This window comes from Poecile atricapillus, chromosome 14, assembly GCF_030490865.1.
Source record: "Poecile atricapillus isolate bPoeAtr1 chromosome 14, bPoeAtr1.hap1, whole genome shotgun sequence".
In the NCBI taxonomy this organism is placed as follows: Eukaryota; Metazoa; Chordata; class Aves; order Passeriformes; family Paridae; genus Poecile; species Poecile atricapillus.
In genome coordinates, this window is record NC_081262.1 from 2,063,162 (window position 1) to 2,089,097 (window position 25,936).

At 53.8% G+C, this 25,936-nt stretch overlaps 2 protein-coding genes across 10 annotated transcripts in view; both read right to left on the reverse strand.

Annotated features, from left to right (window-relative positions):
* The window catches only part of CAPN15 (calpain 15), a 58,718-nt gene extending 39,997 nt beyond the window's left edge, over nucleotides 1–18,721 (reverse strand). The window contains exons 1-5 of one of the 9 annotated variants that reach the window (XM_058849432.1): nucleotides 16,399–18,717; nucleotides 10,760–11,152; nucleotides 10,487–10,658; nucleotides 7,797–7,837; nucleotides 130–449 (exon numbers count right to left, since the gene is read on the reverse strand). In XM_058849432.1, the coding sequence (XP_058705415.1) occupies nucleotides 130–305 (176 nt within the window). In that variant the 5' untranslated portion in view covers nucleotides 306–449; nucleotides 7,797–7,837; nucleotides 10,487–10,658; nucleotides 10,760–11,152; nucleotides 16,399–18,717. Of the gene's footprint in view, nucleotides 1–129; nucleotides 450–7,796; nucleotides 7,838–10,486; nucleotides 10,669–10,759; nucleotides 11,153–16,398 lie in introns of all 9 variants that reach the window. The other 8 variants (XM_058849429.1, XM_058849427.1, XM_058849426.1 and 5 more) reach the window with 8 other exon arrangements.
* Nucleotides 18,722–22,562: 3,841 nt separating this feature from the next.
* On the reverse strand, nucleotides 22,563–25,478 carry NDUFB6 (NADH:ubiquinone oxidoreductase subunit B6). The gene is made up of 4 exons (XM_058849435.1): nucleotides 25,063–25,478; nucleotides 24,902–24,994; nucleotides 23,798–23,842; nucleotides 22,563–22,715 (listed from the first exon to the last, which is right to left on the reverse strand). Exons 1-4 carry the CDS (start codon nucleotides 25,240–25,242, stop codon nucleotides 22,647–22,649), a joined length of 387 nt encoding a protein of 128 aa, XP_058705418.1. The 5' UTR covers nucleotides 25,243–25,478; the 3' UTR covers nucleotides 22,563–22,646.
* Nucleotides 25,479–25,936: the final 458 nt, after the last annotated feature.

Below are 25,936 nucleotides of genomic sequence, written 5' to 3' on the forward strand. Positions count from 1 at the left end.
AATGAAGGGACTCAAGACTCAGTAGGATGCAAAGCAAGTCGTGTCCCAAAGGCAGCGCCCGGATTGAAGCTGAGAGGTGAGCAGGTGAGCAGCTGAGCAGGTGAGCAGGCTCCTTCCCCTCCTCCTTACCTTCGCAGCCGGTGCTGTAAGTGCTGGTGCTGCCGCGTTATGAGGGCACTTTCCCACACGGGGCCACCGGGACTGCTCCTATACCAGCCCACGGCCGGGTGCCCCGGGTAGGGCGAGCTACTGAAGCCATGGTCGGACTCCGTCTCTGCGGCCAGCGATGAGGCAGAGCTCCCCATGGTTCCCCCCTGCCCAGGCCACGCTGAGATTGAGCCTAGGTTAGGTCCAAGCCAGTGGCATGGGCAGCTCGGGTGGAACGGGCGAGGCGCTGCGGCATGGGCTGCTGCAAAGATCCCAGCACGCTGGAGAGAGGAAGGTCGGTTCTGATCAGAGTTGGAAAAAACAAAACAACAAACAAACACAGAGAAAGGGGAAAAAAAGGAAAGAAAAAGAGAGAAAGATAAGGTATGATTTCAGCAACAACCCTCCAGTTTTAAAGCCTATCAATACATGCTCTGCTCAGAGTCCCCATCCCAGAGCTCACTGGGATAGGAAGGGCTGTCACTGAATCCAGCTTTTGCTGCTGGAGATGGGGAATGTGGGGGGTCTAGAAGAGGCTCCCCTCAAGTTAAGCACCGGGAGTTCCCGGGCACAGGGAAGCACCAACTGATGGAGGGAAGCACAGCAGAGCCCAGCACAAGGCCCAAAGCACATGGGAAAGAAGCAGAGAACAGGACAAGCCAGGCCCACCTGGAGCCCAAACCAGCAGCCCTGTGGACCACACACACCGAGTTAGTCTGGGCTCTGACTGGCACACCAGTTTTAGTTACTCAGCTACAAGGACTGGATGGCTCGTGTGCTTACACATGAAATAAAATATTCCTCTTTTCCTGTTTCCCTCTAACACCCCAGTAGGACTGGAACTGGACAGACTGGGGATCTGCACAAGTATTTTCTGTAACTATTTGCTTTCAGCTCAAGGTAAGTTTTAGCTGATCCTGAACATGCCCCCACCCACAGAAGAAGGTCTGGGGCTTTGCTCCTCCTTTTCTGCCTCTCTCTTTCCTACTTTTCAGAATTTATTCTTCAAACATCCTCACAATTAAACTCCAGAAACATTTCATGTCCTCTGTATTAAAAGAAGTTTAAACACACACATCTCTCCTTCAAGTGAAAAGGCAGGACAATCTGGATGCATGTCAGGAGCAATGGATCAAGGTAACATTTAACAGAGCAAAAAAGAAGAAACAAAGAAGATGGAGAAATTAGCACAGCTGAGCTTATTCAATTACCCACCAGGATTTAAGGAGATGAATGAACCACAGAAAGACCTTTGCGAAGAAACTACTTTTGCCGTAAAAAGGCTGAGATGAGGAGTCCTAAAATACAGCTTTCCAATCCCAGGATTGATCTAAGGGATCAAGAAAGGCCTTGATAGATAACAGACTCTCCAAAGCAGCAGCTCAAGGAGCAGGTGTAATTTTGCTACAAGCTCAATACCAGAATGTGCCTGCATTAGGTCATTAACTGGAGAATGTTAACTGCTCTGTCACGGTCTCTGTAGCCTGCAAAGCCTGGATGAACCAAACATATCTGAAAAAAGTGCAAGAACCCTACCTCTTTGTTTTAACTGGCTTGTTTTCCCTACCTCTTCCTTGTTTTAACTGGACTGCCTCCCTGCTGTACATCAGCCCCACATCCCCGTTACTCAACAGCAAGGTTTCACCAATTTCTGCAGATCCAGCCAAAGTGGATCCCTGGTGCTTCCCTTCTCATTTCCTGCTACTCAAGCAGATAATTTGTAAGAAATCTGATTTTCTGGCTAAATGAAAGTCACTTCATGTGAGGGGAAGACACTTGCAAGTATCATCAACTCAGTCTATCTGGAGACATTCCCCATCCCACACCTGTGGTGTCTCTGCTCTTTCACCCCATCCCAGGGGCCCCCATGTGCTCCAGCAGCAAAGGCACAGAGGATGCAACTCCCACACCCACTAGAAGAACAAACTGTCTCTTACCTCAAAACTTGGGTTCTATCATGATAAAGTAGATAAAAAAAGGCAAGATGGGTAGAACAGCCCCTCACTGCAGGCTGAGGCAAACAGGAAGGATGCCCAGGCGTCAGTAGCCTTTTTCCCCCTTGAGCTGGGTTAAACTGCCACATAAAGCAATTCCACAGCCTGGTTTCAAGACCAATTCCTCAAGCTGGTAAAGCAGAACCCTTTTCTTCCTCCTGCTGCCCATGGAAATGCCAGTTTTAGCTCAGCCCAAGAGGAGACAGACATGCCTGCTGCCTGCATCGCTGCTGGCTCCCAACGTGGTGCTGCTCTCCCAGCTCGTCTCCTCCACCAGCTCCACACCAGGGAGCCAGAACAGGCAGCTCCACTCCACAGGGAGGGGAAAGGCTGGGAGCCCTGCTTTAAAACCTGCAGTAAAACCCCATGGTGGGTGGAGTTGGGAGAGGAAGGGAGCTATAAATAGGTGGAGGATAACCTAGCTAAGTTGGAGTGATCTCTGAGACTGTCTGGTCTAACTGGGCTGCTTGGCTGTGAGTGCTGTGTGAAATCGGATTTCTCCAGGCAAAGCAGTAAATCCTTCTCCTCAGGGTCACCCTCATGCCAGGTGAGAGCAGCCAATGAATGATATTGAAGGGGGAGTGTTGACCAAAGGCGGAGAGAGGGCAAACCAGTCTGAGAACAGGAGTGGCAGCAGCGCTACAGCCCAATGCAAAGCATGTACGTGCTCACCACGCTGAGCCCCAAAACGCCTTTGGCCAACACTAAACAAATGAGGAGCCCCCAAGAAGTCAAGGTGAGAATGGAAACTGCACCCCAGCAATGGAAGGTGTCAATTAAAGAAGAAGAAAGCCTCTCTGGAAGCACTCAGCCTTATTTTTGAGGAATTTCTGCCCCAGGAGATGACCTGCAGGCACGTGGCTGAACAGGGGAAGCTTCAGTCACTAAATGGGAGCAAACTGCCAAGAGTTCTCTGTCTTGGCAGGAGGGAGCAGGATTTTTCCTCTAATTAATAAAGCACTGCTTCCACCTATCTAATCTGGAGAGGAAGCAACAATGTGAACAGATTGAAGTGTCCTGAGAAGGGTGGATCTCACTCATGGAAATTAACAGTTAAGCACCTTAGCAAGATGCTGAGTTTGGATTTTGGTTTTCTGCCTCTCGCAGCTGCAATAATTACCAGGTTTGAACTGATGCTGTGTAACTGCTCCCAAAATAAAACCAGGTTTGATCTCACCACCCCCAAACCACTCACAGCTGCTCACCCTGTTCTGTGGTACATGATGCAGACCCTTCCTCAAAATCTCCACCAGACCTGGGCAGCAGGCATGTACAGGGAACAAAGCTGTCCCATGGAGCTCCTCCTGCTGCCAGGACAAGAGGAGCTGCCTGGATGCTTCCACGTAACATTCCTCCACACCAGTGAGTAGTGCTGACCCTTTGGTCCCCAGCTCTTGTGTCACAGCAGAGCAGGCAGGAAGGGTGGAGATCTACCCAACCCCTTTTCCTTCCCTCCAGTTTCAAAGTAGGTTTTGGCTCTGAAGAGAGCAAAAAAAAAGAAGAAAAAAAAAAAAAGAAAGGGAACTAGCCCATGTGTGTTTCAATGCATCTGGAAGTTTCAGGATCAACTTTTCCTAGCATGAGCCCCAAGCTCTTCCCTTTGACACGCATCAGGAAGAAGAGACAGAGGTCCCTGGAGCTGCTGCAGCCACTGAGGAAACCAGTGAGGGAGACTCACCCCAGCTGGTCCCACACAGCAGCCCCTGTTTGTGATGGGATACCCCCACACCCCATTTCCCAGTAATTCATTGATCCATGTGGCACAAGCCAGCTTTGCTCCTGCTTGAATTTTCCAGCCTCTCTGGGTTCTCAGTCTTGGAAACTCAGGGACAAGACTTTGTCACTTCATTAATTCTTCCATTCCCCCAGCCTTTAAATCAAGTCAATTCTGAACTACTCCCTTGCGCCAGGGAAGATCCAGGAATGAAAATGCCATCAGACATACTGAACTCCAGACAGCTCTGGTCTGAGGTGAGGGCCAGCAGCTGGCCCAGGAGAAGGCTCACCATCTACCTGAGGGAAATACATCCCTCAAAGCTGTGCCCAGAGAAAGCTGCAGGAGACTTTCTTCTAAGACTGAAGCTGAAGTACCAGCCCTTCTCCTCTCCAGGTCCTCTGCCTGGGGATGACTAAGATCCACAGAATGTCCTCAGCTGGAAGGGAACCATAAGGATCATAAGCCCAACTCCTGGCCCTGCACCAGGACTCCTCAACAATCCCACCCTGTGCCTGAGAGCATTGTCCAAACATTCCTGCAGCTCTGGCAGCCTTGGGGCCATGACCATTCCCTGGGAAGCCAGATGTGCTGGGACCTGGTACCACTGTCACCAGCAAAGGAGGAGCTCTCTGCCTTCAGTCCCATGTAAGCTGCTGCTGGCAGGGAGAAACCAGGGCTCCTGAAGAGCTCTCATTGTCCAGTGCCCACACACAGCCCTGGAGGAGCAGCCTCCTCTTTGGGACTGTGGGATGTGATCATACCCTTAAACACCAAGAGCTCAGGGGCAGCTGGAGGAGCTGGGGCTGTGTGGGGGCATCGAGACCATTGGAGATCTCTTCAGACATCCTGAAGGAATGGCCAACACTTGTTCCTCCACCAATCCTGCCTCCATGCACAGCACATCTCCCCTGCAGGAGGCACATGCTCAGGGAGGCCAGGGTAAGCAGGGAGTGGTGTGAAGGGCAGGGAAGGTGCATAGCACAAGACATGGCAGCCTAAGAAGGTTATAAAGCTCCAGAGCAGGCTGGGATGGCTAAGAATGCAGAGGGGAGTGTCTGATGGTGCTCTGCTAGCCAAGGAACGGAAAGGAGCTCAAGCATTTGTGTGATCTAGCCAGCCCCCAGTGCCAGGCAGGGTGGCAGGACCTGAGGATGTGCAAAACCAGGTGCCAGCACCAAGAACAGCATGGCTGGAATTCACCAGGCTGAAGTGAGCCTGAGAAAAGAAGTAACCCGCAGAGAGGAAGGGAAAAAGCTTCTCTTTTTCCACAAGGCAGCAGGGGAAGAGCAGACAAGCAACAAGACACCCACTTCAGGCAGACACAGCACTGAAGTCCAAGCTGCAAACACCGACCCAATGAGAGCTCCACAGCTCAAGTGCAGCAGGAGCAAGCGAGCTGGAACACTCTGTGCTCAGCAGCTGTCGTGCACACAGCTGGGGACAAGACAAAATTTTGCTGCTCTTTCTCCCTGCCCTCACCTGCCAAGCCAGCCCAAGTGCTGCAGTCTTGGCAGGAAATGAAGGAGTGAGCAAGTTCCAATTCCTTACAAAGTTTCTAGTAGGGAGGGGTGGGAAGGCACCTCCAAGGACAGACTGAGGCAGGGGTATAACTGGAGAGAAGGGATAATTCATATTCAGCTGGGATGGGGGAAGCTTTTTCAGCCCTTGTGCTCCACCATAGAGCTCCCCAGGGCTCTGTGACTCAGAAAGCTCTGCCTTACCTGCCAGGGCCAAGGAGCCTTCAGGTGTGCAAGGCACGAGGATGACAGGCAGTGTGCAAACACTGCAGATGGGAGGACACAGGAAAGGGAGAGAAGGGTGAAACTCACCCACCCAAATGTTTGTTCTGGGGCAGAGGGCTGAGGAAAGAGAGTCAGATATTCCGGCCTTGAAGGAAACTGAGGGGACAGGAAGCTTTAAGTGAGCTGTTTTCCAGGTCTTGGTGAGAAATAAGACTGGTACAGCACTTGCAGAGATATCACTAGCTGAAGTGAACTGTCTGGAAGCAGATTTCCAGATGGGTTATTAATGAGGTAACAAGATAATTGAACCTGGAGTCCTAGACTGGCACAGAACAGGATCTCACACTCCATGCTACAAAGTCCACAACAGCAGTACATATCTCTGGCCACACACACCAACACGCAAAGGCAAGCTTGAGGGTTTTCACCTTCTTTCAGCTGCTTTAAAACTGGTTCTGGCCCAACTTTAACCCAGAAGAAACTCATACACAGCAGCTAAATTGGGCTAAGCTGCATTTAATGCCCAGCACTGACTCTTTGTAAGTATGCAGGTAGAGGAAGAGGTATCTGAAGCCTGAAGTGAAAGACTGATAGGAAAAATAGATGTATTGCAGAGCCAGCTTAGCCACAGAGCAACCACCAGCAAAGTCTGAGCAAAGTTTCCTCTTCTCCCTTGCACTGGACACTGTAAACCAGTGACAGATAATCCAGGGAGCTACTGGAAATCTATCCCGGTCACTTTGAGAGAGGGGATTACACAGATCTGAAAGGGCAATAGGCATCTTAATCAGAAGCTGGAGGGAGAAAAAGAGGAGAAGCACAAAGGCTTTTGCAAAATAAGGGTTAACTTCAAACCTCATCTCCACTGACAACTGCAAAGCAGTTTCTGAACAAGCATAAAAATGGCAACAAGGGCACTGCTGCAGAAGGGTCTGAGTGCACACACATTTAAGAAAACCCACACAACGAAATCCCTACAATGCCAGTGCTCTATTAAGTCAATTAACACTGCTCCAGTGAAGTGCAACGAGCCACGTGTATCCCGCAATTCCCAGCCAATTGTGGGTGACTCCGGAGTGTCACCATGGCGTGGGTGGGCTGGCAGGGCCCTCTCAGCCACAGCAGCGAGGAAATGCCACAGAGAGACTCACAGGGGAAGGAACAAAACAACACAAGCCACAGCATCCAATCCCGGGAAGCTTTACCAGCAGATCTCATTTCCAGATCTTTTCCTCCCTGTGTTTATAATCCTTGCAGCAGAGTTCTGTCATCCTACTCAGCTCGCAGGCTGCCCCAGCTACAAAAGATGTCAGGCTGAAAAATCACCTCGACAGACTGCCTGCTGAGACCAGTTGCATTATAAAAACAGGAAGCTCTTGCCTGCCTGCTCCCAATATGCTATGGATTTAATGGGAAGGAGCATACGCAGGGATGCTTTGCAAGAAGAGCACACACATGGGACTCTTGCCAGGAAAAATGCATCTTGAGTAACACATGTGCTCTTAGTTTCCTCTTTTTTCAGAAAGGTTTAACTACACTCTGAGCTACCCAGCAGCAATAAACCACTTTTTTCCCCTCTTTCTCACTTATAGCAGAGTGTTGCTTGGTAAACAGCAGATCTTCCTGTCTGAGGCTGTGCCAGCCTGTGCTGAACAGAACTGTTGTTATTGCACATTCACAGTTAGAGATAAACATGAATAAGAGCCACGAGTAAAAGCCAGGCACTGGTTCTTCAATACATTGCTTTATCAGATTCACCTTGATTCAAATGTTTCTGACATCTCTCCCTCCTGAAGGGACAAGATGGCACAAGTGGCAAGGACAAACATTAAAAAAGAAGACAGAAATGACAGCAGCACAAAAAGTGCTCTTCTGTACTCGCTAACATTCACAAACTGTGCAGCTCACAGCTCCACCTGCTCTTGAAACACTCAAAAGCACAACAAGGAAACAAATGGGCCCAACCAAGCCAAGCTGCCCAAATGGGAAAACAAAACAGCCTTCAGCACATTTTTCAGGACAAATCTCCATCCAAAGCCACAACTGCTGTAGGACATAAAGGTTACAGAGAACCAGAGAAGGAAAAAAAATGTGCAAGTCATCATCTCATCTGCAAGCTGACTTTCTGCAATGGCACAGGCACAACAAACCAACCCAGGCAAAGTGGACACTGGAAGTGTGAGGAGGATTTCTAACCTTTCCAAGAGCAGATCTCTGGACCAGCTGCTCCAGAAGCACTGGGGAAAAAACACAGCATGAGTTCCAACAATTCGTTCCTGGACAAGTTCATGACCTGCATGAGATGACTGCTCGTCTTCAGCAGCACGGAACTGGACTTGATGACCCATGAAGCTCCTTCCTCCCAATCACTCAGCAACCCAAATTCATAGAGGCCCAGACACAGCACAAACATGAAGCTGCTCCCAAAAGGACAGAAGGGATTGTATCTTCAGATCATGCTAAGCTGACAGATAAGCAGATGAAGGGCTGGCCACTGCAGAAGGGAGGGAAAGAGAATTGCAGGAAGAAACAGTCTCACAGCCAGTGAAAACTCAGGACACAGAATTGGCAGAGAAGCAGGAGGTAGAGATGTCCCCTGAGCACACTGTCCCCAGACACTCCAGTCACAGCTTTAATTCTAACACAGATTAGACAGACAGTAAATATATCATTTGCCCAAGACACATCCAGTTGCATCCCTTCCTAGAGATAGCTCCAGTCCTCACTGCAGTGCCCTGCCCAAGCCACACAGGCAGCAGCACCTGGCTGTCTCCTTCTGCCATTTTAATGCAATTTGGCCTTCCCTGGCTTTCATCAGGCACCACGTCCCAATTTCCAACCAAGTGGCCTAGATTTAAACCAACACATCTCTGGCTGTGCCTCAGGCAAGCGCAGAGGTGGGAGAAGCCTGTCAGACAATAGTGCCATTTGGCATTTCCATCACAAACAACCTAGAGATAAAAGCACAAGAATTGCTAAGAGGCTAAGAGCTGCACAAGAGGCTCCTGCCTTCCCCAGGAGCACAGGGAACCTGGAGAGAACAGGGAGGTGGGACAGACTCAGGGGGCAGAGAGAAGTTCCTCGTCTAGAATCATAGAATCACACAATGGTTTGGGTTGGAGGGAACCTTAAAGCCCATCTCCTACCACCCCCTGCCACCTTCCACTATCCCAGGCTGCTCCAAGTTCCATCCAGCCTGGCCTTGAACACTTTCAGGGATGGGGCAGCCACAGCTTCTCTGAGCAACAGGGAAGCACAGCTCAGTACAATCATTTAATGAAAAAGCACCACATTACTGCTTATCCCTCTCCACCTCCAGATGACACCTGAAAAACACATCAATCCTTCTGCACACTGATGTGGCAGCCATGCCATTGCTTCTGTTAGGAGACTGTACTTATTGAAATGATAGGTGTGGAATAACACCTGGTACAAGGAAGTGATACAAACAAAACAGTGCCTGACACCACCACAACCCTCACCTCTCCTCGCCAGAGTAGCTTTACTGGCTCACTGTCTCCATCACAAGTGGCTCCTCTTCAGCTACACCAGTGCAGCTGGAATTGTAGGACCTGTTCAATTATACACACCTTAAGCAATATTTTCTGGGAACAGTCATCTGAACAAACACAATGGTCATATGAGGAAAAGGCTGTACTCTGAGAGGGCAGAAACACAATGCAGATGGTTTGAGTAATGGTGGAGCAAAGCCTGCCAGCCACACAAGGTACCTCCAACACTGAGAGGGAGCTGAGCTTTAACCAAGGGCTGCTGGCAGCATCCTGAACCAAAAGGGCAGATGGAGATGAAATCGTGTTACTGGAGTCACTCCCACATGCCTTGCAAGACACATCCAGCTGCCTGAGCCTTCTGTGGTGCTGCAGACCCCCAGGCTCCCCTCCAGCAGGCTCTGCTTGCTAAGACACAGCAAAGTCAGGCAACAGGAATAAGGGCAGTAGCTTTTGGAAGCCATTCCAAGGCTGCATGAAAACAGATCCAAGAGCAGGAACACCACCTCATCCCTCTCATCCGTGAGAACAAGCTGTGGTGGAGATCTGACCAACACCAGCCTGGTAACAGTCACCACTCCAACACCAGAGTGCTCATGGCCCAGCTTCACTTACCAAAGCTATGACAGGCTCCTGCAAATCTGCTGTGGCTGGACATCAACGACACAAAAAGACTCCAGTGAGTTCATAAACATCCAGGCAGACCAGATGGGCCAACACACAGCAAGCACTAGTGTCTATCTGATTAATCCAAAGCTCCAACCTGGATAAGGCCACCACGTCAACCTGGATCATTTGAACCCAAGGACAACACCATCACATGCTGCAAATGTATCCTGACGATCCAAGCTCAGACTGGCTTCCCATCACCTCATCCTGCCTCCACAGCCCAGGCTCTGAATGTCCAGGCTGAGAGCAGCCCAGCCACGTAAGGCACAACACAGTCACCTCTCTGTCCCAGTGGGTTGGGAACTGCCACAGCTCTGGGGTTACTGCAGGCAAAGCTATGCAGCTTCTTCATTTATTGTCCTGCCCTTGAACTGTCTCACACACACCCTGGGACAGTCATGCAGTTTGCACTGCTTAAGATTCCAAGGTGCTGGAAGACCCTACAATTTCTCTTCCTCTCTCACAGTTTCTTCCTCACCATGAGAAAACCAGAGGACATTGGAATCCCCAACCATTTGAGTACATAGCCTTCACACAGACAGCATGGAAACACTCAAAGAAGGAATTCAAACAAGGAAGAAAGACAAAAACAAGAGGCTGAGAGACATGAAGCAGGGTAACTGCTCACAAACCAGAGGAGCGAAGGTCTCCTTCCTTCCAGCCCCTCCCAGCACAGCCCAGCCCAGCTGATTTAGCAAAGCCTCTCACCCAACACAATTCCTGCTTGGCAGGTCCAGAGCCAGTCGCTGTAGGGTCAGCCTGGTGTCCCTGGTCCCGAGCGGCCACTGCTGGCACCCGCTGAGTGGCCTGGCTGGAGGAGCATGCTAGAAGGTCCCTGCACTGAGCACCAGGAGCACACCAAGCCTGGAAGGAACAGCTGCTGTCCCGAGCTGCTGGACAGAGAGTGAAAAAAATAACATAAGAATAAATGGCTGCTGAGACTCCAGGAGCATCAGCGTGGCACCAACAAAGACAACCAACCTCACATTTTTGGTCCCTCAATCAGCATCCCCTTGAACTTCAACTCGCAGAGAGCTCTGTGCTTCCTATGACATCCAGCTGGAGCTTGCTCCCCCCTGGAGACAGCTTTTGGGTCAGCTCAGGCTCTTCACTCGTCCTCTCACAGAACCTTTGGCTGTGATTTTATAGTTCCATGCCCACCACTGGCCTCACTCTCTGCCGGTGGCTGCTGCTCAGCATCCTGGTGTGAGCTGTCATCAGAGCAGGGAATGCCACACCTCGGAAGCACAGCAGGATGGAGCACAGCAGGATTGTATGGAGAAGGACTCTGGACAGCTCTCGACAATTAGCAACAGGGCAGGATCTCCCGAGGGGCCGGATGGGAACGCGGTGATGTCTGGCGGGGCACGCTGCCTGAATGTTCAAATACAGAAACAGATGTTAATTACTCTGCATAGCCAGGACATCATTAGCAGCTACATCTCCTGGAGATTCTGAAGTACAAATTCCTCTGATTATGCCAAACATGCCCACCCCACCCCCAGAAGCCATGACGTTTGAGTAGTTGCCTCGGCAAAACCTCCCTCCTCCGAGATATTTCCCCTTCCTCCTTCATACTCTCTGCTCTCAAAACAACCTGTTTTAATGAAATTCCTGCTTTGGGAAAGTGCTGTCTCCTTTGGGACAGGCTTTAGCAGATGGTGGCAACAAGAACCCTTCTCCATAAGTGTCTGGCTCTCCAGCACACTCTTACTTCCTCTATTTTAGGTTGGGGAGGGAGGACAAAAATAAGGGTTCAGCTGGCACCATGTGATCAGTGAGCCTCTGTGAGAGCATGGCAGAGCAAGAGACCCCATTCTGCCTCCTGACCTTGCTCATCATCCCCACAGCCAGATGCTGCATCAAATGCAGTGTGATACCCCTGGGGTAGGTGATGGTGAAACCACCAAGAAGAAAGAGCTTTTCTCTTCCAGCACTCCCCACCACTGACAATTGCAGACAGTGGGGAAAAGACACCCTGTGGTGAACACCTGGGCAGGTGCTGCTAATGGAACCAGAGCAGGAGAGGGAGGGTGTACAGAATGGGCAAGGGACACCCCTTGGGAACCAGTAAGGAGTAAGTAGGGGACTGATTCAGGAAGCCTTCAGGCTCACAAGGACCACCCTGAACCTTTTAGCCCAAGGGTCTTTGAAGCTACACAGGGAATTCCAGACCCACAGCACCTCCAAGGCACTGCCTGGGCTGCTCCTGCACTGGAAAGGCTGGAGATTCAGGAGAGCTAATGAGGGAGTGAGACCAACACCAGCGGACAGAGCACCCCCAAAGTGCCACATCACATCATTATCCTTGCACATACCATGGGATATGAAGGGAAAGCACTCAGCACAGACCTGCTGGGCTGCAATTCCAAGGACCTCCCGAATTCTGCCTGCTGGACAGTCTGCAGGAAGCAGACTGACAAGGGGCAAGCTGGAGAGCAGGAGCTTGACCACATGAGTGCTGCAGCCTCTGTGGATGGCCACGGGAGAAGACAGCTCAGCACACAAGGACCTTGGGGCTGTGCTTCCACTTCCACAGATCAGCACAAACACAAGGGATTTGCTGCCAGCAAAGTTGTCCATGAGTAACTTCCTCTGCAAACCTTTTTGTTACAGAAGCAGAAGGACACAAGTTGGGAAGCCCCCTATGATATCCTCAGTAAACTGAAATCACCTGGGCTGGGACTAGGAACAAGATGCTGAAGGGGAGATTTTAGTGCCACTGGAAGCATCACATTAGAAATGCAGCTGGGCAGCATCACTGGAGGGGACAACAGCTTTTTTTAAGGTCTTGGTCTCTATTTCACCAAATTGAGAATGCACTGATAACCCCAAGGTTTGGCAAGGGCTGCTCACGGCAGGACTGGGGCAGGACACCAGCTCAGTCCCCTGACACACTGCCACTGTCACTGTCCCTGATGCTGACCCTGCTCAGGCCCACAGCATTTCCTACAAAAAGGGCTGCACTGCAGGAACAGAAAAGCTCTTTCTCTTTTTTTTTATGAACACTCATTAGAGTTTACACCGTTGGCAAAGCGTGGAGGCACGCATTTGTGAAGGAACAGAGATATGGCTCCAACACTGGTTTTAATGTGCAAGCCTAAAGACTCGGCTTCAGTTTTTAGAAATCAAACTTGATCATCTCAAGCTGGCAAAAATAGCCCCATGTTCCCTTGAGTTATTTTCTTTTCAAATAAGCAGGGTACAGCACAATAGGAAATATCAGCAGTTATGTATTCAACCTCCAGAAACCCAACGGGCCAATTCCAGCAACCCACGGCAGCTTTCCAATCCTCCCTGATCTATTTGCTGGAGTTAGTCTGAAAAGCAGGCTGCCCCCGAGCCATTCAGCAAACTCCACGTCCCGCTAATTACATCAATATAAATGTATTATCTTGGCTGTCAAACATGGGCTGCCTGAACAGGACAAGGCTCTGCCATGGAAATGCAGGAAAACAATTGCTCTTTCTGCTGGTGACACATTTCTCTGGATCCTATTTCCTTGCCAGGGCCCCCCCTTCTCCCTTCTGCCCAGGCACCAGGGCATCAGCGTTTTTTTCTTCCAGAGCAAGAGGAAATGGCACACAAAAACCCTCCTCATCTTTCAAGCAACTGAACACGAACAAATTTTGGGAACACCACCGGCATTTCCTATCAGCCAACCTGAGAGCTGCCAGCACACAGGGAAGGGAGTTGTGAGGGCAAGAGTTAAATGTTTCTCGTGACCAGGCAGCAGCTCTTCTGCCTCTTTTGGCTTCCTCAGCTCCCATTGCTAAATGCAAGGCAAGTGTCAACACTCCAAACAGCAAATGTGACAGAAATTCGGAGCAGCCTGCTCCTCCCTGCCCAGCTTGCTGAATGTGGCCTGGAGAGGAGGGAGCCTCTCAGGAAGGCTCCAAAAGCAATGAGCAAACACAGGCAGAGGCTTCCAGGGAGCAGGGAGGCAGCTCTCTTCGCTCCAGAGAGTGGGATTATGATGGAATATGAGGAGGAAGCCACTGACTCACCTGTCCCACCCGCATAAGCAGCTTTCCCACCAAAGGCTGCGCTGAGCATGACCTTGCTCAGAGCCCCGAGTTCCAGCAAATCAGGGGCTCACAAGGTTCCCCCCAGCTCTGGACACTGGGAGAGAGCCATGGTGGAAGGACACTGGGCTGCACATGCTTTCCAAACCTGCCTCTTCTGACCGCTGGCAGCCACAGTCCCTCATTCCAGCTTCCCTCTGCTTCATAAAAAACCCTAACTTGGAGAAATGCCACAGGGCCTGATCCTTCCCAGACCCCTCTGCTCACAGGAAGGGTCACAACGAAGCCAAAAAAAAATCAAGCCTGGAGATTCAGTGAAGCAGGAAGATGGGAGGAAAACAGCATTTCTCCACCTAGAAGCAGATGATATTTCCACTGACGAGGATCAACATGACCATGGACACACAGCACAGGCTGAGTCTCTCTCTAGGTCTCACATGCACTGGTTGTGCAAACTTGGAAAGCTCCCACAAAACCTCTGGGACAGAGGAGAGCAGCATGTTTTCCACGAGTTAAAGCCAACGGCACTCAGCTGGCTGAGGGAATGCCAGGGCTGTGGCCACTTCCCTCTCCAAAGCCAGTGGAATTCCAAGCAAAGATAAAGGGTGCCCAGAGCAAAGATAAGGGGGGAGCAAGCCAGGAGAGTGAGGGGTAATCAGTGCATCTGCTGATTACCAGGCTCCTCCATGGGGTCACCCAGCCCTTCCACCACCATGAGACAGCTCCGAGTCTGGGCACAACGCCCGATCTCTTTTACGTGCAACTTTAGCACTTATGGGTTGTTTTCCAAGATTTATTCTGATTCAGGAGACACCATGCCTGGCCCATGCGTCCAGTTCCCTTATGCACCAAGCCATCAGGCTGGAGAAGGCTGCTCTCCCTCCTGCCAGAGCAATTGGGCTTAGCAAACCCAGCCAGTCACATCAGACCTTCAAAGGGTTCTCCAGCCATTCAAGCCCTCCTGAAGAAGGGAGCAATGCTGGGTCCTGCCTTCTGCCTTCAACTGTTAAAGCCTTGGATACAAACAGAAGCTGATGCAACTTGAAACGAGTTAATATCCCCACATACATAAAATCAGGGTAATCTGAATCATGCCTTGGACAGGCTATGCTCAGGCAGAGCTCAACCCTGCTCTGCTGCACTCAGGGGCATGAGCCAGACTGTTCAGCAGGATCTCAAAAAATGGCTAGACAAAAGCCACCAGCAGACTCTCAGAGTCACAGGCGGCCAGTCTGTCACCGCAGGTCTGCTCCAGTTTAGGGAAGAACACAGCCCTGAAGCACAAGTCCCTCTGAGACCCAGGTGACAACACACAAAGCGTGGCAAGATCTCTGCATTCAGAGCCACAACAGCCACAGTCTGGGATATGCACATCTCACCTCTACCCTGGCTGCCTCCAAACACATCTCCCAGTCTCCATCAGCTCTTGACTGACCCACAGCAGTGCAGCACTGTCCTGCACCAGTGCCCCAGGCCACGTGCAGTGAGCAATGCCCAGATAACCTTCTGTCCGACCATGAGAACCCACCCAGCCGCATCCTGGGCCTGCAGGCCTACAGGGCGCCAAGCTTCAGTGAGAACCCCAGCTGAAAAAATGCTTGGAGGAAACAGTATGACATTTCAAACACAACGTGCACATTATCCCATCTCCTCTGACAGGCCCATGGATGATCACCCTGAACAGTTGTTTCCTGGTGCCTGGGGGGGATGTACCCCAAGAGCAAGAGCAGGGAGAGGAGAGAGCTCAGTAAATGGAGAGGCTGGCAAGTACAGAGCTTTTTCCATCTTCTAAGACTCCTGGATCCAGGACCTGGAGGCTGAAATGCTTCAACTGCAACTGAGCTGACATGCAGTAAAACCCAGGGGTCTTGATGAGACACCGGGACTCAACAGCCTTAGGATGTTCAAGACCCAAGGATAAGAGCCAACCAACTGATTCTAAAGGGCAAACTCGCCGAGGCTTGAGAAACTGCATAAAACCCTGCTCAGCCCTAGCACGGGTGTCTAAGCTGGAGGTGAGAGTGAAGACCTGAAGGACAGGCAGCCCGGGGCGCTGGAAGCTCTGCCGTGCTCCAGCCCGGAGCCGGCACTCGGCGGTGCCCGAAGCGGGGCTCCCCTGCCCGCGGGGGACCCGGGAGCTGCGATCTCCCCGCACCGGGCACGGGGCGAAGGCAGGTCAGGCACTGCAGCCTAACGCGGCCAGTCACGGAGCCTCCCCGTCCCCACCGGCTGCTGCACGAACCCCAACCCCTCCGGCTGTGCGGCCGGGCTGGGGTGCGAGCGGGGCCCCCGCAGCCCCCGGGTCCCTCAAAAGCCCCGGGCAAGGCACCCCGACCGCCGCACAGCCCCGAGCCGGGACCCCGGCACCGCCCGCCCCCCCCAGGCCGCCCCGGCCTCCAACCTCCGCTCGGGCCCACCGGCAACAGGTGGTGCGGGCCAGCCCGGGGGCGGCCGGGCCCAGCCGGCGCCTCTGGCCGGGAGAGCCTCAGGCGAGCCCCGGCGCGGGCGGGAGCCGCGGCCCGCGGGGCTGCGGCGAGAGGCCCCGGGCGGGCGGCCCGTCCCCGCTCGCTCCCCCGCGCCCCCGTCGTCGCTCACCTGGGGGTGGAGGCGCCGTGCCGCCGCTCTGTCCCCCCGGCCCCGCGCGTTCCTCCGGGCGGAGCAGCTCGCACCCGCCCCGGCCGCCCCGCCGGCCCTTCCTCCCGCCCGCCCTACGCCGCCGCCGTGGCGCAGCGCCCCGTCCCGGCCGCGGGCGTGCGGCGCGGAGACAGCGCAGGGGCCGTCGTGAATAGCGCGGCGGGACTACGAGCCCCGAGGGGCGCCGCGCGCAGGAAGCGGAAAGTGGCGGCCGAGCGGGGCACCGGGAATGGGGGTTCGGGGCCGGGGCAGGCCCGGCGGGGCCCCGGGCAGCGGCGGTGGATCGGGGCGGAGGGACCGGTGAGCTCCGGGCGCGCGGAGGGCGGGAGCCGGAGCGGCCGGTGAGGGGCGGCGGGCGCCGTGCGGCGGGGTAGGACTACGACTCCCAGCGTGCCTTGCGGGCCGTGCGAGAGCGCCGCCTCCCGGCCGGGGGTCGCAGCGCAGGCGGTGCCGCCCTCGGGGGCGGCGGGACCTGCCCGGGCTGAGGGTCGCGGAGGGTCCTGCGGGGTCCTGGCGTGTGCCGGGGGTCCCGTTGCTCCGTTCGTCAGGGGTCGCGGTTTCGGAAAGGCGGGTGCGTGGCCCTGAGCCCTCACACGGAGGTTCCGTGCGCCCCTGAGCGTCCCCGCCCGCTCCCATGGAAGGCGCCGCCGTGAAGGGATGGAGGATCCGAGCGTTCCCTGTGAGGATCAGAGCCCGCGGCTGAGCCAACCTGGGCAGAAGCCGCTCATAATTACAGCTCTTAATGACCTGGCGGCACATGAAGCAAAGGTGGAGCCGGTAGGGATCTGCTCGGCGCTGCGGGCGATGTGCAGCCGTGTTTCGGCGTGGGACGGTGGAGCGGGGCCGCGGCCCTCGGGCAGCTGCAGGTGGGGCCTGCATCCCCACCCAGCCCCGGAGCCCAGAGCCACGTCCCGACCCAGCCCAAGGCCAGACTCGCCGGGTTAAGAAGCCCCTTCAAACCCTCACGGAGATGAGAGCTGGGAGCAGTTCGTGCAGCACTTGCTGTGCTCGCCGTGCTGGGCTGCTCCCTCCTGGAGCCACGAGTGGAAACGGGAAGGGGGTCCCAGATGGGACCCGGCCCAGCCGGTCCAGCACACCCTGATGGGAAATCAGTGGTTGTTGTTCCAGCAAAAGCAGCATCATTTAAGCCACCAGTCTTGGAGGAGGTTTACTGGCTGCTGAGTGAAACATGACAGCTGCTAAACAGGGAAAATGTTCTCTTTAGGCTGTTGGACCCTCCCCAAAGGGCACCTCAGGCTTTCTCTGGGCAGTTGAGTGGGGCTGAAATGGCAAGTGTTGTTGCGACCTTCTGTACGACAATGGAGGGACCAAAAACTGATGAAGAGCTTGGGCTTCCCTTAATCCCTCTACAAGATGCGCCTACCAGTTGTATCAACACATTTATTTGCACACAGATTGTTTCTAGAGGCTGCAGACACAGTTCTGCCACTGTTCTTTGGGGTGGGCCAGGAGAGGAGCAGCCCCATGCTGCCCTCACAGATAAATTTCCACAGTTGGGGAAGTTGAGGGGTTGATGCTCCAGCAGTGCCTGAGGAAAGCACAGAGCAGGTATCCCCAAAATCACAGGATCATGGAATATCCCAAGCTGGAAGAGACCCACCAGGAGCATCAAGTCCAACTGGCTCTGCACAGGACATCCCCAGGAATCCTGCCATGGCCAGTGGGGCTGCCTTGTCCATTGTAGGGCAAAACCTCTCAGGATCTACTGGGGAAAGGGAGAATCTGGATTTAAAAGAATCGGCTGGCTCCACCATGGTGGGTGTTTCCAGTAAGATCTGTCACCAGCTATGGAGCATTAACTCCATAATTTGGCACATGGGGACATTCAGTGCCTGCACTCTGGTGCCACATGGGCTACCCTCAGGTGCCCAGGTCCTGGCCCTACATGTCACAGGAGACCTGCTGGGTGTCTTCCTCCCTGATCTCTTCAGCCTTATGGAATAGCAGTTGGTTCCTCAAAGCACCCAAAACATGCCCATGAGTGGGGAGTTCGGTTCAGCTCCTTTTGTTAAGCTCAGGATTATTAACGAGTGTGAGCAGTGTGACAGCACAGCAGAGGAGTCTCTGCAGCTTGTGTGGGCTTCGTCATCTCCACAGCACAGACCCCAGCTCTGGCATGACAGAGAGATCCTGGCTGGAATTATGTCACCAGCCTGGCCCTCATTATTTGGAGAATAAATGTATGAAGCAAACTTTGCCCAGTTAGAAAGTGATTTCAAAAAGTGGATGATTTCAGCGTATTCAGTTAGGAATTAAAATCATGTGGAGGTTTGGGTTGGAAGGAATATTAAAGCTCTTCTCATTCTGCTCCTGCCATGGCACCTTCCACTATCCCAGGCTGCTCCAAGCCCCATCCCAGCCTGGCCTTGGACACTTCCAGGGATCCAGGGGCAGCCACAGCTTCTCTGGGCACCCTGTGCCAGGGCCTCCCCACCCTCACAGCCAACAATTCCTTCCCAATATCCCATCCAGCCCTGCCCTCTGGCAGTGGGAAGCCATTCCCTGTGTCCTGTCCCTCCATGCCTTGTCCCAAGTCCCTCTGCAGCTCTCCTGGAGCCCCTTTAGGCCCTGGAAGGGGCTCTGAGGTGTCCCTGGAGCCTTCTCCTCTCCAGGTGAACACCCCAAGCTCTCCCAGCTTGTCAGAAATTCAGTGAACTGGGATCCACATTCCCTAATTTTAGCTGGATAAACTGAAGCCCATAACTGGTAGTGTCCATCACATCTATGCACTGGAAAAAGAAAAAGGATTCCAGTTATTCCAGACAAATTCCTGTCATTGATGATAAAGTGGATCAAACACTTGGTGCAGCAGAGGCATCAATATTGCATTGAGCTGCATTCCTGGGAATGAAGGAATGCTGTGGCTGAAGGCCTGGCTAAATGTCACGTGTTCATTCCCCACCTGCTGTCCCACCCTGAGCCACCACTTACCCAAGGAAAGAAAGGGATGTGGGTTTGGCAGGGCCCTGGGCATGGGGTCCACGGCCTTCTTGATCCCCTGAGCAAACATCATCACAGAAAACAATCATTTTCAAGCATTGTAACCCCACACTGACCCCCAGCTTCTTCTCCACCTGACATGTCTCCTAAAATGACTATTCCATGTTTTTTCCTGGAGCTGCCTGGGCCATCTTTAGCTTTTTTTGACCATACAAACCTTGCTTTCTTCCGGCTGCAAAGGTTCTCCCCCACCCACCACCATTCCCAAATCTGACAGAGGAGAGTATCAGGCAGCTCTCCCTACACCATGGACTCACACAGCTGAGATCCAAGCAGCCATGGATCAATGTGTGTCTGCCCAGACACAGCTCCGGGTGAGCTCCTCTGGCGCTGATCCTGAGCTTCTGTGCCATGGGATACCCCGGAGGATGGGAGGTGGCCTGGAGCAGCCCCAGCTGGCCAAGCACAGGAGTACACGCCCAGGGTTGGCAGGGACCGGAGGATGCACAGGGAGAATTCCCGTTGTGTTCTGGCTGTGCTGGAACCAGCAGCTCCTGCCTGGGGCACATCAGGTGAGAGAGAGAAAGGGTTTGCATGTTCTACATCCCAGAATCTCCCAGTGCTCATTTCCCAGGACACCAGGAGCCTTCCCTCCGTTCTCACCTCTGCTGACCTCCACACTGGCACATGGCTCTTTCCTGGTACCTGCCCTCAACCCTCCCAGCTGCAGCCTGAGCAAGAGGGGGTCCCGGTGGCTGGCACTGGGCAGGACAGAAGGCCAATGATCCATCACTGGTTTGGGGGAGATCTTCCTCCTTGAGCTGTTGCAATGGAAGGCTTTTTGCAGCAAGGCAGGTGCAAGGAAATGCAACCCTTGACTAAATATATAATGTATATATGTTGAATAAGGGTGGGGAGGCCCTGGCACAGGGTGCCCAGAGAGGCTGTGGCTGCCCCATCCCTGGAAAAGTCCAATACCAGGCTGGACAGGGCTTGGAAAAACCTGGGTTAGTGGAAGGTGTCCCTGCCCATGGCAGGGGGTGGGACAAAATGAGCTTTAAAGTTCCTTCAACCCAAACCACTTTACAACTCTCTGATTATCTGTGTGTGTCTCTCACTGACCAGTGATATGTTTTTAGCTGGTAGGGATTTCCAAGTTGTGTAGAAGATGTGTAATATCTGTGTGTGCAACACTGAGAGCATTTGAGGGAACAGTGTGGTACAAACCCAGAAGAGTTTTGCTTTCATTGTCAAGAGAATGCATCACCCACGTTTTTGGTATTAGGGAAATGGACTCAATGACTTTGAGAGGTACAGGAATGCTCCAGGGAAGATCCAGACTGTTTGTGGAGGCACAGCAGAGGTCCAGCAGCTGTCAGCAGTGTGCAGTCTGACACCTGCTGCTCACCCAGCACCACGTGCTGTCACCTGCAGTGGGACATCTGAGGGGATGGAGATGAATGGTTCTGTTGCAGCTGTGCCAGGACATGTTCAGTGTGCTCTGTTGTCTTTTTTTGTCTGGTTGTGACACTCAAACCTCTCCCTGCTCCAGGGAAAGGTATCCATCCCCTCTGCTCAGGGAGGATTATCTGTTCCAAAACCCCCAGGTGATCCCAGAGCCCCACACCTGTCCTTGGGACAGAGTCTGTGGCCCAAAATGCCCCCCTGGGCCCCACATCATGGGGACATGGGGGATTGGGGTGTCTCTTGTGGTGCTGGAGCTGTGGGAATGTTCATGGCACTCTGGGGCTACTAGGAATTCCCTGTAGTCCTGGGGGAATTGTCACTAGAGGAGGAGTTGTCAGCATTTCCTTAGGGGAATTTCAGAGTCCTGGGCATATCAGGACCTTCTTGAGGGAATCTGGGAGCTCTGGGAGCATCAGGCACCCCTTGGGTGTGTGGTGTCCCACAGATGGTATAGTTCCCAGTTCTTCACAAGCACTGCACAAATGCATGGGGACATCGGGGATTTGGGGTACCCCAGCTGTCATCAGAGGGGACCCCAGGGAGGGGAGGCCTCCTTGGGTCACTGGCCAGGGTGGTGGGCTCGCTGTGGCCCTTGGGCACACCTTGGGGTAGGGGTAGTGACAGGGACCCCCAGGGCCTTGGGAAGGACAAGTCTCATCCCCCTGCAGCCCCTCTACCAACCCCACCACCCCTCAACAGCCCATCAACACCCAGTCTCTCCCTGACTCTGCTTTCCCAGTGCTCCCCAACAGCCCCTGCTCACTCCCCAGCCCCACCAGTGATGACCCAGAGGATCCTACTGCCCCACCACTTCATTCCCCACCTGCTGTCCCACCCTGAGCCACTGTTTACCCAAGGAAAGAAAGGGACATGGGTTTGGCAGGGCCCTGGGCATGGGGTCCATGGGCCCCCTGATGTCCTTTGACTGCTGGACAGTTTTCCCCATGTTTGCCGTGGCCCCAATGGTTCAAGTCTGTACCAGAGCCATTATGAGGGGTCTGGCTGTCCCCAAACACAGGACAGGGGCTCAGACCAGTCTCCTGCTCCTCACACAGGCTGGGCTGCTCTCTCGTGTCTCCCTGAGGGGATTCTGTCACAGCCCCCCAGGTTACCCTTTGGATTGCTGGTTTAACCATTCCTATCCCCAAAGTAGCTGCTAAAACACTTCAAATCATAGAATATGTCAACTTGGAAGGGATCCACAGGGATCATTGCCTCCAGCTCCCTGCTCTTCAAGAGACCAGTCTTCCCAGTACAAAGTGCCCCAGCTATGTGGGGGCTGGAAGACTCCTCCTCAGAAAGGGCTGAAGGCAGAGGAAAGAGTGGTAAAAAGGATTTCTGGAAGCAGTGCCTCTTCTGCCACCCTCCCTAGGCAGAGAGGTGGGATGACATAGGTGGAAGCCAGGTTTTCACTGGAATTCTGTCAGAATGGGTTGGTAGAAAGGGTTTGGTAGAGTGGGAGAGGAGAACCAAGTGTGAGTGAGCTCAGTGGGATTTTGTTCTTTGGAGCAGCCTGCTCCAAAATCCCTGGGATCCAGATTGTCTCTCTCATCACCTCAAGGCCCACACTGTCCTGCTGCCAGGTCTCATTGAAAGGTGAGTAAGGGGGTTGGAGATCCCCAGGATCCAGTAATAATGAACTCCCACATGAGGAGCAGACTAAGGAGACAGTAAATGACAGAAGAGCTGAGACAATGCAGAATAAAGACTCTTTTATGGAAGAGACAGAGCAGGTGCAGCTCTCACCATGTTCACCCAAGGAGGAAATTGGCTCCTGACCATCAGTGGTGCTTGTGGAGCTCGTCTCTCAGGGGTGGCATGATCTCTCCAGTCTCTAAAATCCTGTCCCCCTGTGGGATGAGAGCGTGGTGAGCATTCCCTGTGGCATCCAGGCTCCCCTTGCACAGCCCAGTCCTTCAGTGAACCTGCAACTGTCCCCAGTTCCAGGCAAGAATCTCACCACGACTCACTCAGAACACTCTCATTCACCCAACATTCCCAGGAAACAGGAATAACATCACAGCACAATTACCTGGAGTCTGTACTTGCTTTACCCCTTGCTTTCACTACAGAACAACAGCCACAAATTTTGAGCCTGATTTATTTTAAAAATTACTTATAGCACTGTGTAATCCCCTCCAGCAGTGATGAGTCCAAACCCACAGCCCAGAGCCCATGGAAGGCCGTGCAATCCCTCAAAAATCAACTTGCTGCCCCAGTGCTGGTTGTTCTGGCTCCAGGCACAATCTCGGCCTGCTGAACTGACCTAACTCAACTGAAAAACTAGGCTGAAGACTGAGGCCAACAGCTTGACCTTCAGTGTGTTGCTTTGTGGTTGTTTGGGATGGAATATTTTATAATTTTATTTTAGACAGAGCACAACTGGGAGGTGTTATGCAAAAATGGGCAGCAGTCAGGGCAGAGCTGATCTTCTGTGGGAATATTTGCCCTCTAATTTGTTATACCACTAACAGCTCAGAGCAGCCTGAAAACAGAAAGGACCATTGTGACACTCTCTCCTTCATGAAACTTGTCCCAAGCTGAGGTGACACAGCTCTTTGGGGACACATGAGTGTGGAGGACCTTCAGGGACAACTAGGACCAAGAGGCCACAACCAACATTCCCTGTGCTGACAATGAGGAGAAGCAGAGCCACTCCTGTTTGATTCTGTGTTAATAATCATGTGTGTTAATAATTCTGTGTGCTAATAATCACAAACATTCCCAAAGGGAATGAGGGCAAGTCCCACAGGGACTGAGGACAAGATGAAAGTGCCCAAACCCACTGTCCCTGTGCTGCCCACAGGACCCAGCACATCCCTTGGGAAAGTCATTCACTAGACATTTCTCAGGTGCTGCACAAACCTCCCTGGAAACCCCTTCCCGTCTGTGTGACATGGCTGGGAGACAAGACAAGTGTTAAGAGACTTACTGGGAATATCCGTGGATTTGTCGCAACCACACCGTGGGGCAATTTCTGGAAGTGGGGGAGATAAGAGGGAAAGGGTAGAAAGAACAGTGTTACTGCACAAAGGATTTTCAAAATGGGCACCACAACCTTTCCAGAATACGAACTGGGCTAAGCACAAGTCTCATTAAACCTTTTGCTACTTAGAGAAATACCTGAGGCTACAACAGTCACACCTGCCATGGAGGGCAGTGCTGGCCCTCTTCCCTCCCCACAGCAACAGCTGCCCTGGTTATTCCCAGGGCTGCTCCTGCAGGACAGGAACAATTCAGACAAAACTTTTCAGCTCACCTCACGGGAAAAGCTGGGCATTGCCATAGAACATGGAATAATTTTGGTTGGAAGGGACCTTAAACTTTCCACTCCCTGCCATGGCAGAAACACCTTCCACTATCCCAGGCTGCTCCAAGCCCCATCCAGCCTGGCCTTGGACACTTCCAGGGATCCAGGGGCAGCCACAGCTTCTCTGGGCACCCTGTGCCAGGGCCTCCCCACCCTCACAGCCAACAATTCCTTCCCAATATCCCATCTATCCCTGCCCTCTGGCAGTGGGAAGCCATTCCCTGTGTCCTGTCCCTCCATCCCTTGTCCCAAGTCCCTCTGCAGCTCTCCTGGAGCCCCTTTAGGCCCTGGAAGGGGCTCTGAGGTGTCCCTGGAGCCTTCTCCTCTCCAGGTGAGCACCCCCAGCTCTCCCAGCCTGGCTCCAGAGGGGCTCCAGCCCTTGGGGAATCTCTGTGGGCTCCTCTGGATCCTCTCCAGCAGCTCCACGTCCTGCTGCTGTTGGCCCCAGGGCTGGAGGCAGCTCTGCAGGTGGGGTCTCACAAGGGTGATTCTTTGGGGTGAGGTATCACACAACGTTTATACATAAGTTTATACATAAGTTCCCCAGCAAGGAAACACAAGTGGTGAACAGGCCACGGGGATCTGGCCTTCATCTGTAACCGAATGTAAGCAGCACATTCACACACTCGGTGTGGGATCACTCCTCGCATCATCTCCCTGGGCTTTTTCCAGCATTTCCCCGCCCGTTCCCGGGCATTCCCTTCAACACCCCGGGCCCGCACGCACCTGGACGTGGTACTTCAGGTAGTAGGTGATGGCCCAGGCGGGGATCAGCACCCGCAGGGTGACGAAGCGGCCGGCCTGGTAGAACTTGTGCACCTGCGGGCACAGGGACAGTGAGGCCGGGCCCAGGAAAGGCCGCACGGTGCCAGCGTCCCGCCGCTCACCTGCTGCCGCCAGAGATCCCCGGGCTGCAGGAAGCGCTCCCAGAAGGCGGCCACGGGCCCAAGCTGCCGCGGCGGCAGGACGGGCTCCCGAGGGCTCAGCTCCTGGTCCCGCAGCCAGCGGCGCCGCAGGGCGCGGAGCTGCTGCACCCGCAGCTTCTCATCCTGCACGGGGCCGCTCATGGCGCCTGAGGCGGCCCAGTCCCGCTCGCTCCGGTCCGGCTCGGCCCCGCTCGGCTCGCTCCGGTCCGGCTCGGCCCCCCTCGGCTCGCTCCGGTCCGGCTCGGCCCCGCTCGGCTCGCTCCGGTCCGGCTCGGCCCCCCTCGGCTCGCTCCGGTCCGGCTCGGCCCCCCTCGGCTCGCTCCGGTCCGGCTCGGCCCCCCTCGGGCGCCGTGTCCTTCGCCGCGGCGCGCGGCCGTGACGTCACGGCGCGCGCAGTTGTGTCGCGTCCAAGGCCACCGAGGCGATGGCCGGGTTGGGGCGGCGCTGCCGTGAGGGGAGCTCAGGGAACCGGGAGTGTCTGGGAAAAAACAGCTCAGGGGTGATTCAAATGTGGCCTCTTCCAGTGCCTGCAGGGAACTGACGGGAAAGACGGGGCAAGTCTATTTGCAATAACATGGAGGAACAGGACACAGGGAATGGCTTCCACTGCCAGAGGGCAGGGATGGATGGGATATTGGGAAGGAATTGTTGGCTGTGAGGGTGGGCAGGCCCTGGCACAGGGTGCCCAGAGAAGCTGTGGCTGCCCCTGGATCCCTGGAAGTGTCCAAGGCCAGGCTGGATGGAGCTTGGAGCAGCCTGGGATAGTGGAAGGTGTCCCTGCCATGGCAGGGGATTGGAAGGTTTAAGGTCCCTCATCCTTCCTAGTCAAACTATT

Coding starts and splice junctions, on each gene's coding strand:
- NDUFB6 (XM_058849435.1), bottom strand. CDS start 25,242: ATGAGCGGCCCCGTGCAGGATGAGAAGCTGCGGGTGCAGCAGCTCCGC. Junction 24,995..25,062: donor GGGATCTCTGGCGGCAGCAG/GTGAGCGGCGGG, acceptor CTGTGCCCGCAG/GTGCACAAGTTCTACCAGGC. Junction 22,716..23,797: donor CAAATCCACGGATATTCCCA/GTAAGTCTCTTA, acceptor CTCATCCCACAG/GGGGACAGGATTTTAGAGAC.